The 14062-nt window shown below is 42.8% G+C and overlaps 1 protein-coding gene across 1 annotated transcript; it reads left to right on the forward strand.

Annotated features, from left to right (window-relative positions):
• Window positions 1–486: 486 nt before the first annotated feature.
• On the forward strand, window positions 487–11946 carry osbpl7 (oxysterol binding protein-like 7; the record flags this gene model as incomplete). Its single annotated transcript, XM_080516987.1, has 21 exons — window positions 487–618; window positions 1569–1718; window positions 1788–1841; window positions 2974–3087; window positions 3177–3534; window positions 4505–4623; window positions 4803–4892; window positions 5116–5139; window positions 6746–6896; window positions 7015–7121; window positions 7209–7377; window positions 7560–7706; window positions 7792–7928; window positions 8076–8213; window positions 8352–8415; window positions 8554–8632; window positions 8951–9095; window positions 9166–9316; window positions 10269–10395; window positions 11310–11432; window positions 11838–11946. 21 exons carry the CDS (start codon window positions 487–489, stop codon window positions 11944–11946), a joined length of 2688 nt encoding a protein of 895 aa, XP_080373113.1.
• Between the last annotated feature and the right edge of the window lie 2116 nt (window positions 11947–14062).

The raw sequence follows: 14062 nt of genomic DNA on the forward strand, positions 1-14062 counted from the left end.
GGAGACAAAACATTAAAAAAAAGTAAATTTTTGCTTTAACCAATGTACAGTCATTGATCGTACCATATATTACAGACTATAAGTCACTTTATTCCCATTAATTTGGCTAATATAGGAAAATACACAGCATGTTGGGCCACTAGATGTCTGTATGAATAAAAAAAAACCTCCATTATTACCGTATTTCACTGACAGAAAGAAAAATCTACACAGGAAAATTAAATCTGTATTATAAACTGTGTGACTTATGTTTTTGTTTCTCTTCATGGCAAGTTTTCTCTCATATGTGTTCACTGGTGTCTGGAAAATACGGTATTCAGGGTTGATGTCTTGCGTTATTCAATCCCCTTGATCATAATAACTATTTATTTTCATGTGTGTTTCTCTGTGCGGTCGTCCTCTCGGTGTCTAAGCCGGTCGCTCTGTGGTTGCAGGAGTGTTTCACCGGGTCGTAAGCGAGCCTCTCAGACAAACGGCGAGTGTGAAATGGACTCGTACGGATCGTCGCTCAATCGCAGCCAGTCGCTGGCGAGCGGCCTGGAGAAGGCGTCGCCCACCTGGAACAAGCCGAGCCACTCGCGGAGCAGCAGCACCTTGTCGTCCCGCCACTCCAGACAGGCCAGTCGCAAACACACTCAGCAAAACTAGAGGAAAAAAACTAGAATCCAGAGGAAACGCAACTCTCACACGTTTGCTTTGTCGACACATTTTGTTGGAAGTTAAAACCAGAGAGAACACGAGAGTTACAGGAAGTTCAACATGTTATTTTAAAATTCTAATTATTCTAATTACATCCCAATTCCTTCAACAGTATCTATCTATCTATCTATCTATCTATCTATCTATCTATCTATCTATCTATCTATCTATCTATCTATCTATCTATCTATCTATCTATCTATCTATCTATCTATCTAGAGAGCAATAGAGACACAGATGGATAGAGAGAGATGGATAGAGATAAAGAAAAATGTCTATCTACCTATCTATCTATCTATCTATTGAGAGAGAGAGTGATAGAAAGACATAGATAGATAGAGAGAGATGGATAGAGAAAGATTATCTATCTAGCTTTCTCGCTATCTTTCTCTCGCTATCTATCTATCTATCTATCTATCTATAGAGAGCGAGAGAAAGAGAGAGAGAGCAATAGAGACAGATGGATAGAGAGAGAGATGGATAGAGATAAAGAGATATATCTATCTATCTATCTATCTATCTATCTATCTATCGCTCTTTCCCTCTCTCTCTCTCTCTCTCTCTATATATATATATATAGATAGATAGATAGATAGATAGATAGATAGATAGATAGATACCATAATAGACATTATATTAGCTGTGATCAATATTTTACATAATAATTTCCACTAAAATAAATAATACTAGCACAGTGACAGGATTGTTCACGGACCTGATGAGAGGAGCAGGAAAAACAAAGTCGACATCTTCTAACCAAGAAAAAACGAGAAAATGACCCGTTGACTTACGACCTGGATTAATTATATTTTTTAATGTCATAGAAACCCACGAGTTAAATCCATACGTCTGTTTGTTTGCGTGTCCAGATGGTGAAGGACTGGGAGGTGATCGACGACCTCCACGCAGAGGCGGCGGCGGTGGCGGCGGGAGAAAATCCTCAGGACATGACGACTCCGGGAATCTGTGAAGGTTACCTGCTGAAGAGGAGGAAGTGGCCCCTGAAAGGCTGGCACAAGGTGAGAACCGTCCAGCAAGACGTCGGCTTCAACGCTTCCTGGAGGATTCTGACTTGTTTCCTCTCTCAGAGGTACTTCGTCTTGGAAGCGGGGATCTTACGGTACTCCAAAAACCAACACGACGTGAGTAAATATTATTGATCTTCATGTTGACAAGTTTAGAGCCATTCGTCATTTTGGCCTGCTGCACTCTCGTTTTGGCAACTTTAAAATAGTACATAAAACAAAACAAATAATAATAAATATTTTCCCAGAAATGTTCAGTTAGAATAAACATATTTAAACAATTTGAAAAAAATCGTAATAAATAGAAAGATGAAATTAAAATAAAATTAGACATATACTATAGCGATAAAAACGTTTAGCATTACATGTAATATATCAATAAATATATATAATTAAGTAGAAACAGCTTTGTGTCTACAAACAGATATAAATGACATTAAAATAGATACATAAATGTAAGATTACCTCCAAATAAATAAATGAAAATAAATTGTTAAAACAACTTAATTATCAATATTGAAACAAATACACAAATATAGATAATCAAATAATGAAATATGATAAAATTCTCTCTAAAAAGAATAAATAGACAAATAAATACAAAATGATTTCATTTAAATTTAAAATGCATTTAAAAAAGTAACATCAATGAGTTGGTAAAAGAGTACCTGCCTTTATTTTATAAATCTAATTTATTTTTATTGTGGTCTTTATTAGTTTATTTTGATCTGACTTTACCACACCAACACGTTTTCTCATTTGACTGTTTATAGGGTTACAAAATTCCAGGAATTTTCAAAGTTGGAAACTTTCCACGGGAATTAACAGGAATTAATGGGAATTAAACAGAAATCTACAAAATTAAAGGTTGTTCCTCAACAGCCCTCTTTCTTTGCGGGGGATTGTTCATTAAAATAATTGATTGTTCATTGTTCAAGAATTAAAACTAAAGTTCTACTCAAATAAATCTGTTGAAATGTCATGTTTTCTTAATTGCATTATCTTACATGGATGTTTGCTTATGACAAAACAAAAATATTTACATTTATGTTCATATATTTTATAGTTTGTTTAAATTACCCCCAATTTCCAGTTAATTCCCATAAATCCCCTTAATTCCCATAGAAAGTTTACAATTTGGAATATTTCCCAAATTCCCCAGCTTAACTTCCCGTGGAAGGTTTTCCGACTCCTTGCGACCCTCGTTGTGACTCGTGAGCTCTGAAAGCTTTGCGTTTGTCCCCCTCAGGTCCCGAGAGGAAGAGTCCAGGGCTCGCTGGACGTGAGCCTCGCCGTCATGTCCATCAACAAGAAGTCAAACCGCATCGACCTGGACGCCGGAGACATTCTTTATCACATGAAGGTACACGCAGTGACCTTCTTGCTGTTTCTGCTCGGCTGAAGGAAAATAAAAAAACCCAAAACAAAACGCTTTGCTTTTCTCTCGCCAAGGCGAAGAGCCACGAGCTGTTCTACATCTGGGTGACCAAGCTCCAGGCTCACCGGCTGTACAAGAAGAACGAGGCGGCTCACGTCCAGAGCGGCTTCCTGCACTGCCTGTCCAACGCCTCCACGGCCGGCGCGGCCCAGAAGAACGGCGATGTGGTGAGTGGAGGGGTAGAGTCACACTCGTCGCTGGCGGCCTGTGAGGGGGGAGGAAGTGTGACGGTAACTGCCTCGTGTCTGCAGAGCCTCTCGGCGGCGGATTCGCCCGGAGCTGCAGGAGCGCTGCCGTCAGCTCGCGCGACGGCCAACACCAAGGTTTCTGCGTGGCTGCGGCAAAGCCACGACCCCGACACCTGCGTGCAAGGTGATTGCCGCCGAACGACGGATCCGTCGATCGAATACAGTCAGGGGAGCTTGAAACAAAAAAAACATTCTGGGGATTTGTAGATGAAAGTCATACTGACTGAACTCTTGATTATTTTTGATCAATAGACTCAATTGTGGAATTCCGCCTCGGTCATTCAGACATTTTCATGCTCCTGCTAAATTACTGTGTGTGGTTGACAATCAATACGTCCAGTAGGGGGCAGTGCAGTTCAAGGTCATGTGATCTCGAAGCTTCAAAACTCTTTTTGTTGCTTCTTTTATCCTGAAATCCCGCCGGTCTTTCCTCAAAGGAATCGCTCGTTTCTGTTCTCTTCTTTGTTCTCTGGTCAGGCACGTGCTATACGGTGCAACACTGCCCCCACAGGTCTTCACTGGTATTACTTCAACGTTCAGCGCTGCCCTCAATGATTTAACACCACTAATTATCCATACTGAGCGCGTAAAACACTTTGTGCAAATACGAGTAGTAAGTAGTTGGAAATATAAATTTTTTTTGTGATACTTTAAATATGCAACTTATTTTTTCTAATCGCACATTGACGTTTAAGTGAAGCTTTTTCAAAAGAAAAGTATGCATTCCTTATCATATTGTAAGTATTTTTTAGTACGTATTATTTCTCATACTTTTTTACTTTAATACATTCTCAATACTGCTGGAGATTCTGCTGATTATTTTCTAAATCATTGATAATAGTTTGCAAAAGCTGCCTGAAAAAGAGTGAAAAGTACTTGTGAAAGATGCTCAGAAGCTCAGATGAAACTTCCCTTAAAAAAGTAAATTTTCTGACAGATTCAAGAGAAATTAATTCCGTTCCGTTTTCATCTCTTAAAGTCTTCATGCACTTTTCATTGCATGAAGAAATACAGGTTTAAAAATTTTTTTTGTGTACTCTGATTACATTTGGTGTGTTGGGTGATTCTCAGGACGAGCTGTGTGTCGTTTGCAGAGTTGAACCGGTGTCACGTGGATCTCTCCGAGCTGAACCGTCTGATCCAGAGGCTGCAGGCGCTGGAGGCGGGCCAGGCCTTCACTAACGGGGAACTGCAGCGCATCATCAGCATCCAGGTTTCACACAGCTGCTTCAACTTGACATTTACTGTGTTTTCATTGTATTTGTACACAACATTCTGTTTAATCTGCACGATTCTGCATTTAAATGTAACATTTTACCGTCGACACCGAGACTTTACTTGACAGTAAAGCTGAATTTGACGATAAAGAAACAAACCCGTGTGTCGCTGCAGAATCTGTCCCTCGAAAAGCCGAAGAAGTCGAAGTCGGCGAAGATGTGGGGTCACTCTCGCACGCTGTCCCGAGTGGAGGCGCTGGGAATGGTAAGGACGGAGTGTGTGACCCACAACTTTCTGCAAACCAAAACCATTTCACAGTGATTGGTGCATTGATTTGTCAATGTTAAATAATCATACCTGTAAGTACGATCGACATTTGTTGTAACTCGCACATCAACTTCTATTGTTACTGGAAACTTGGGCTTTGAAAGTACGACATCCAAAGCTTCCAATAATATTTTGGGCTTTTCTCTAATCCAACTCAAAGCCTATTCGTGGGATTACTAAATCGGTGAGTCAATTGATGATAGTTGAAACATGAGACAAGTTGATGCATAATCAGTGTTTTTCCACTTAAACACTCCCTCATAGAGAAATCCTGAGATCCCTGTGACAGGATGAGAAACTTGTTCTGGTGTTGAAGCTGGTTTAGTGTGTAGGTGACCTCTACACCCACTTCGTCCTGAGAACACGTCACGTTTATCACAAAGAAAAAAAGGAAGGATGCTGTTTGAATCTGTTGGGGAATCTGGTGCCTTTGTCTACCTGGGAAAGTTTCCAGATGGGAAAGTTTGATTTGCGGGTAATGTTGTAAATTTCTCAGGGAAACTGATTTGTGGATCATTTAACTTACGTTAACACATTTTCTGAAACTCGCCGCCAACAGTGAGGTTTTAATGCTAATGCTGCTAATGAGTTTCCACTGCTGCCTCACTCATCTCACATCTGGCCTCAGGTTTAAGGGATGTTTTACTTTTACCGAATGACTAAAGCACGTCTGTACAAGACCTGCAGGCCGGTTTGAGCACATGGACCACATGTTTGACACCACTGAACCACACATACTGGCTGTTTTTGTTGTTGAAGGCTGCCTCTTGCACTTCACCTCAGATTTTATGGGCCATTACATCATTTTTGAAAAATACTACTTCTGCTCACCCTTCGGTGTATTTCATGTCATCAGTGGTCAGAAATTGTTGTAAAATCGCCACCAGTGGACACAAAACAAGTTCTACAGGGAAGTTATGGCGGGATTTTTTTAAATAAATAACAATAAAGTGACGCACAACAACAATGCAAAATGAACACAAAGACAGTAATTTTCATCTTGTCCCACAATGATTGTTGGCGATTTTCGTTGTTGCTTTATAAATAGCCCTCATTTCACGATGTAGTTAATGGAGACATTGAAGAAAAGCCTGCAGGACTGTGGTTGTAGACGTCCAGAGCAAGTTCTGGAAGCTATTTGATAGCTTCTCGCCCTCAATGTGTTAGTTGTTTGCCTGCTTCAACACCACAATGACCATGTTGTAGCAGAACGGTCATTTAGTTGGTCCACCTTGTTTATATCAGACATGAGACTGACGACTTCTGACCGAATTACTGACAAAAGTCACAGATCGAAGTGCATCGGATGTCTTTCATATCATAATTCATTGATCCTGCTTCAATCGGTTAAATCAGGCGGAGCAGGAGTGGACGGTAAAGTCCAGTTCAGACAAATATTTAACACAAATTAATAGAAGATCCACAGTATTTTTTATATATAAGTACATGGGATTTCATATCATCGAGGACAAAATCCTTGAAGCTTCAAATGTGTTCAGTTTGACTTGCATGAAACTTAACATTTATTTGGTTTAATTGATTTGACTTCCCTATTTTTCTCGTCAGCTGCTTCAGACTCTTGAGTTGATATTTGCTCATTAATAGATGAGGGAGACGTGATAATGGGACAAGGGAGCTGGTTTACAGGTTAACGACACTCCCTGTGACCTGAGCATCAAACGCGCAGTGGACATGGACACCGACGGACCTGAACCCGAGCTGGACTGTCAATCCAGCCGTCCTTCATCCTCCTCCTCCTCCTCCTCCTCCTCCTCTTCTTCACCTCGCAGCTCTCCTCCAGTCAATTGGGCAACTCGCCCCCCCTCGGTGCGTCCGTCCCCTCCATCCCCGAGTACGTCTACTCTCAGCTGTCGCCTCCCACCGTCACGTCGCCCGAGGGCAAGAAGATCCAGCAGGACATCTGCAGCATGTCACTGCGAGGTCAGACCCTCTATTTCCACGCGAAGATGTTAGCAGAAGTCGTGGCGTCGCCTGTTCTCACGAAGATCTTTTGGATTTGACATTGACGCGTCCAAATGTTTGTCCCTTCTCCCCCCAGTGCTCACGTCTCTGAAGTCGGTGCACGACGCTCTTTCTCAGGAGCGCCAGAAGCTGCAGGAAGTCTGGGAGACGAACAACATCAACCAGCTGAACACGCTGGCGCCGGTGAGAAGAGCCCTGAACCGCCTCCGCCACGTCGTGTCCCGCCTATTTTTTTCTTTCGGTGTTTTCTGATGCATCGCGTTCCTCCAGCCTGCAGCGGTGCGGCGCTCGTCTCGCGGACCGCCTTCGGTCGCGGACTCGGCTGCGGAGTATTTCGATGCCAGCGACGACATTGTTTGCGGGGGTTCCTCCGAAGTGTCGGACGAGTCTGGACTGAGCGACGGGAGCACCTCCAACTCGGAGCCGGAGGAGGGACACGGTGCGTAATATAGTTCTCTTTTGGGTGCAGCCAAGGAAGTGATGGTAAAGAGGTTCAAGTGTTGCTTCTGATGCAGGATTAGAAGGAGATATGCGAGTTTTGTTCTTAAATTCATCAATGATTCATGTCAATGAATGGTTTCCGGTTTTGATTGGAATGTTTTCTTTTCGTCACCATTGCAGCTTCGGCCACGCGTAAATACCGTGTGAGCATCTCCCGTACCCCGAACAGTGCGGTTCCCAAGAGCACGGGGCGGAGGACCAGCCTGCCGGCGGGCTGCCCCGACAACAGCCACGTGGGCCTGATGGCGATCCTCTACAACAACATCGGCAAGGAGAACTCTCAATGATGGAGCCAGGGAAGATTAGGGAAGGGCGTCGGAACACTCATGGCTGTGCTCCTCTGATGTTCCAGGGAAAGATTTGGCTCGGGTGTCGATGCCTGCGGCTCTGAACGAGCCTGTGAACCTGCTGCAGAGGCTGTGTGAGGAGCTGGAGTACAGCGAGCTGCTGGACACCGCCAACAACACCGCCGACCCCTACCAGAGGATGGTAACGCAAACGTTCGGACTCCTCGGTCCTGAAAAAAATGCACTTTGACTCGATCGTGGACGTTCAGTCCGGCGGCTTTGTTGTTCCAGGATGCAATGACGAATTAATCAGAAAGTTCAATTGGGCTTTGTGTCTGACGTCACGCAGATTTACATTGCTGCCTTCGCCGTCTCCGGTTACGCCACGGCGACGTTCAGGAACCGCTACAAGCCCTTCAACCCGGTGCTGGGCGAGACGTACGAGTGCCTGCAGGAGGACCGCGGCTTTCGCTTCATCAGTGAACAGGTAAGCGCCTTCAAGGCCGGATTCAGACGGGATCCCATCGTGTCTGCACGGTCCCACCGAGCTCTGCAGAGTAAACCGTTGTTTCCACAAACACGCGTCAGTCAGTGGATCTTTCTTTCTTTGTCTACACGTCACCAGGTGTGCCACCACCCGCCCATCTCCGCCTGCCATGCCGACTCTGAGAACTTCTCCTTTTGGCAGGGTCAGTCCAGGATCCCTCTCAACACGAGCCTCTTAGTGGTCTTTAATCATACCTGCATTTAATGATGTTTCACAAAGCTGCACATGGACGTATTTGGATTATAAACCGTCATCAGCACCCGTTTGTGTTTCCCAACAGACCAACGATGGAAAAATAAATTCTGGGGCAAATCGCTGGAGATTCTGCCCACAGGGATGGTGAATGTGACTCTTCCAAGGTAAATAATGCAGATTTATGTCCAGATTCCTCTGATACAATTGAAGATAAAAGTTGGAAAAACAAAGAGGAAGCTCAGTTTTCAGTCTGAAAGGGTTTTCAATCTTTTTCTCTTTGACTTTTAACTCGGGTTGAGATTCCAGCTCTTTGTGTTTTGGCCCCTTTACTGTGTGTTGATGATTTCCGTGGGTTTTAATTGTGCCATTTGTTGCATTTGTCCTCGTGTCGGCGTGCGGCTCTTTTCCAGTTCAAGTTGAGTGGAACTATGATTCCAGATCAGCGCAGACTAAAGCTGACGTTTCACCGGTGCGCTGTGCAGGTACGGAGATCACTACGAGTGGAACAAAGTGGTGACCTGCGTCCACAACGTGCTGAGTCAGCAGCGGTACCTGGAGCACTACGGAGAAGTCACCATCAAAAACCTGAAGAGCAACGTCTGCACCTGCAAGATCACGTTCGTCAAGGTGAGTTTCGCCGCAGACCCCTCCTCCTGTGACGTTTCTATCTGACCGGCACGCTCTCGCCCCGCCGCAGTCTCGCTATTGGGGCTCGGACACGAACAAGAACGAGGTTCAAGGCACCGTGCTGGACCAGAGCGGCAGCGTCATCCACCGCTTTGGAGGCCTCTGGCACGAAGGCATCTTCTGTGACACTCTGCCCACCCCGAAGTGCGTCTGGAAGCCCAGTGAGTTCACGCTGATCGACAGCACATCTGTAAAACAACTGCAGGGGTGTGATCAACTGGTGCCGTCTGGCTGAGCTCCAGTCTCCTGGAGGACGAACCTGCTGTGGTTTCCACTGAATGAAGCCTTAGCTTGACGCTCTATCCATTCTCCTCTTCTTTATCCACGTAGAAAAAAATCCACAGGTAAAGTTTAACAGTTTACTTCTCAAAGAAAACAAACAAAAGGGTGGAACAGAAAAAATGTCCAAAGGTGTTCCAAGTTACATAAGTTGTCCGTTAAATCCGAACGGTATCATTCATCCATGGAAAAAGAGACAAAAAGAAAAGGAGAGAGAGAGAGAGAGAGAGAGAGAGAGAGAGAGAGGTCAAAAAACCGTGTGGCTCCACCCCCCTGGGAGCATCAACAAAACAATTAAAGGTGCACAGCCACTTGAAAACACTAAACAGTTATCCATTTCCAAACATTGCAAATATCACACATAAATTAAACTTTTTTCCACTTAAATTAACCACAAATATTTTAAATGATTAACTTATTACATTATTGCCCATTTGAACTGAAATACCTGTAAATGCTCCTCCTAATTCCTTCCAAATTAAATAACTGACATTGCTGCTGTTTTAAATTAACTTAAATTATTTATCTTTTTAACCAACATCAATGAACTGCATTTAGGCTCCTACACCTAATGTCCACTGTCTTTTAAAAAGATTCAAATGTAATCAAACATGCATTTGCAGTGATTTAAACAAAGTGTCTTTTCATCTGCAATTTCGACAACGTGCAGTCGAAACTCTTTGCGTAGGTGACGGCGCTGACGGTGGCGAGCTTAGGCTGGACGGTGAAGTGAAATGATTAAGCTCTCCTGCTGCCAAAACGGCTAATCAGCACAAATCCAAGTGTCACGTTTGCGCGGCGGCTCACCTTGAAAGGCTCTGTGTCGCACCGCAGATCCGCAGCCGAAGGATCACCTGCTGTACTACGGCTTCTCCTCCTTCGCCTTTGAGCTGAATGAACTCAACCCCGACCTGAAGCCTCTGCTGCCTCCGACCGACAGCCGCCTGCGCCCGGACCAGAGGTGAGGAACGGCCAAATGTAAAAAAAAAAAAAACAGTATTCGTGCACAAAGTGACTATGTCAACTGTCTCGATAATTATGAGTAAAAATCATAATGTTTTTAGTTGATTGGCTCCTCATGTGGCTTGTATGAAGAAGTGATCGTAATATGCCTTCTGTGACCACTAGGGGTCACTGTGTGACCATGAAAAGCTGCTACAGTACCACAGATTTACGTCCGCTATGACTGTATATGACTGACAAAAATAGCAAAAATAATGCGCAGTCCACCCGTGTGACTTCCACTGCGACTGATAGTCCAGATAATACGGTAATCGCACAACCGGAGTTGATGCACAGCCACATTTAATTCGAACATTAAGAAATTAACCATCACAACAATGTCAGGATGAAAAGGATCCTTTTGTTGAAAGGTATCAGAACATTAGTGGAATATTTTAACCCTGAGTGGACTGTTTTTAATATTTAACGTGTTTTTAAAAAGACCGAAAGCTTCATTTTTACTCAAAATTGGCAATGATCCGTCTGGATAAAGTAAGAAAAATCTATTTTATACCAACAAAAATGTATTTTTACAGATTTTGATCTTGTATTTTGTTTATAACAAAGTTTCTGTTATCTGTTGACCTATTTTAATCCATATCATTATTTGTTCATTTGTTTTGCTCAGTTTACATTTTCTTGGTTTTGTTGGTTGATTAGTTGAGTTATTAGTGAATAGATCCTTCATAGACTTGGGTGTCACTCTGATATAAATCATACCATATCTATAATAGATATTTTTTCCAAGTTGGCATTTTTAGAACTGGAAAATGATAAAATAATAAACTCAATCCAGTTTCAGGTACAAACAAGACATTTTTAACTTTGTCTCGTTGCACTTGGAGTCACATCCAGTAATAAACGTCTGTGCAGATTGCTGGAGGAGGGAAAAGTGGACGAGACGGACAGAAAGAAAGACGAGATCGAGGAGCTTCAGAGGGAGCGCAGGAAAGAGCTGTCCAGGAAGGGTGAAGAGCACCTCCCTCGTTTCTTCAAGTAAGAAACTCATTGTCAAGTCGTCCGATAGTGTCAAGACCTGCTTCTTCTTTTAAAACTGTTTTCACCACAACGTTTTCAAGGGAAAACGCAAAACCTTCGGAGTGTTTTGAGGTGCGTTTCCATGACAACGATGCTTTAGAAACCGCTCCAAGGGGGGGACATTTTCTAAAATGCTCCGTCTCTATGGAAACGGGTTCAAACTGCAACTTTTTGTAAACGCTCAGGCTCCGTCTCCGCGGAGACGGTGGAAAACGCTGCGAGTCGTTACTAGTAGTTCTGCACATGCTCAGTAGAGACAATCAGAACGAAGGTTCCTCGGTCGTGCCATGTTTTAATTGTTGAGAGTCACTAGAAACACACAATAGAAACACCCCCCCCCCCGTGTTCTCCGTCTTCCTCCAGAAAGGCCAAAGACTCGTGTGGGCGCGACGTGTGGCTGACCACCGGGACGTACTGGAAGCTGCGGGAGAATCCGGGCTTTGCCAACGTGGAGAACGTGACTCTGTGGTGAGGCGGCGAGGCGACGAGGCCCGGCGTGCAGGAGGGAACGACACACAACGGGCTGGAGCGACGTGTTCGGCAGCATGCATGACGCCGCTCTGACCTGACGGGGAGAGAGCGGGGGAGAGTGCTGTGGACTCCTCGGGTTCCCCTGCACACCCGTGACTGGTTCACGGTTCAAACCTCAGACACAAATGGAACGAAACTTTTATAATACCTTTATTTTTTTTTTTTAGATTACTTCAGTCCATATGTATATATATGGGGGGTCAAATTGAACCATTTTCTGATGCATACTCAGCATACAGAGGCATATTTGACATATGACATAATTCTTTTTATCATTTTAGTCAGAAATGGGCTGAATTATTGCGTAATGTATAAACATTTAATCCCTCTCACCTGGTTTTATAAGAAATAACACCTGATCGATGGTAGGAGCGCACTGGACTGGACTCTACGTGTTAAACAGTCTCTACAGTATCTGTGTAAATGCAGATGCGTCTCAAAAGAATCTGAATATCTGAGAAGTGTAATACTACTCCTGTGAGACTTTTTAAATTTGAGTTGTAATAATTATGACCTGCAGTTAAACAACAAAAACGGATTCTTCTGATATTTTCAAATACTGTATTTGCAATTTACATTACATGTAATGTAAAACAAATGAAAGAATAAAACAAAAAAATGCTTTTAACTCTTACAGTTTATTCTACTTGGATGCATCTTTTGAGCCAAAATATGGTGCGGCAGTTTTAAAAATGCAGATTGATAATTTTTTTGACTCATTGGAAACAACATTCAATGTAGAGTGTATTTATGATGGAATATGATATAATACTGTATTTTTATGTCATTGGTAGTGGAATGAGAATCCAGCTGGTTGGAAAACGTGTACATACTGTATTCATGCAGTTCAATAAACTGCTGGCATCACAACGGTCTTTTAGGACTCGTTTTCTTTATTTCGTCGATCCAGAGTGGAGTGAAAACTTTTTAAAACTTTGGTCCAACGTGTTGTCATTAAAAAACAAACAGATTGTTAAGAGAGTGTGATTAACTGAAGTGAGATTTGAAGGAGAAAATTAGAAAAAAGGATTAGAAAGAAAAAAAAAAAAAAAAAGAACATGTGCAGCCGGGATTTATTTTCCAGGTCAAAACAGATGAAGTTGTGAAAATGTGGTTTGTCTCGTAGAAAAAGAGTAAAACGGTAAAACAAAGCAGCCGGGTTCATCGTGTGGAAGCTTTAATTTGATGAATATAAAAAAAAACAAAAAAACAAAAGTACAATACACAATTATGCCATCTTTAAAAAAAATAAATAACAGGGTTTATTATCCCCTCCAGAAATGTTTTCTTATTAATTTCTGCGTCGCCGTTTAAAATCACACACAAGAAAGAAACACATGCTCGTCACCCTCCGTCTCTATATCACACCGCAGTCTCTAGAAAACTCATGGGAAGTGGAGGTATTTCCAGAGGTTCAACATCTGGCTCGGGGGCTGGTCGGCTGAGCGCAATAGCTGAGATATCCAGCAGGGGGCGGTCCTGAGGTATCGGAGCAGCTTTCCTGCTGCCAGTCACAGAAAACAACACACAGCACATGGAACGTAAAGAACAAACGAGTTCACTGGGTTTTCAACGGCCAACAGGGAGAAACTCACACTCCATTAATTGCACTTAAAACACGAATCGTCGTCTGTACAGCTTCGATTTCCTCCCGCGGATTTCAACAAAGACATTAACTCGGATAAACGTCTTTTCGTCCTCGGTTTTGACTGAAGCGTCACAATATTTTCCCCGGCGTGGACTCAAACTTTTCAACAAACTGCTTTATTTAGGAGGTAAATTATAGCCGAGCTGGTAAAAGTATCTTTACTTAAGTAGGATTACAGATAATCTTGTTAAAGTTGAGCTTATTTCCTTTGCTACAAATACAAACATAGAAGTTCTGAAATGTACTGGAGCACAAAAGTGAAAATAGACTTTTTTGCCTTTAAAATTTTTTTAAATAAAAACCTAAAATCCTTTTTTTTTCCGGATGAATCGTTCAACTCAAAACAAATAATAAGCCATTTTGAAGACAAAGTGCAAATATGAGGAGTAAAAGTAGAAATGCTCAAGTA

The sequence above is a fragment of the Blennius ocellaris genome (genome assembly GCF_963422515.1).
Source record: "Blennius ocellaris genome assembly, chromosome: 21".
NCBI classification, from domain to species: Eukaryota; Metazoa; Chordata; class Actinopteri; order Blenniiformes; family Blenniidae; genus Blennius; species Blennius ocellaris.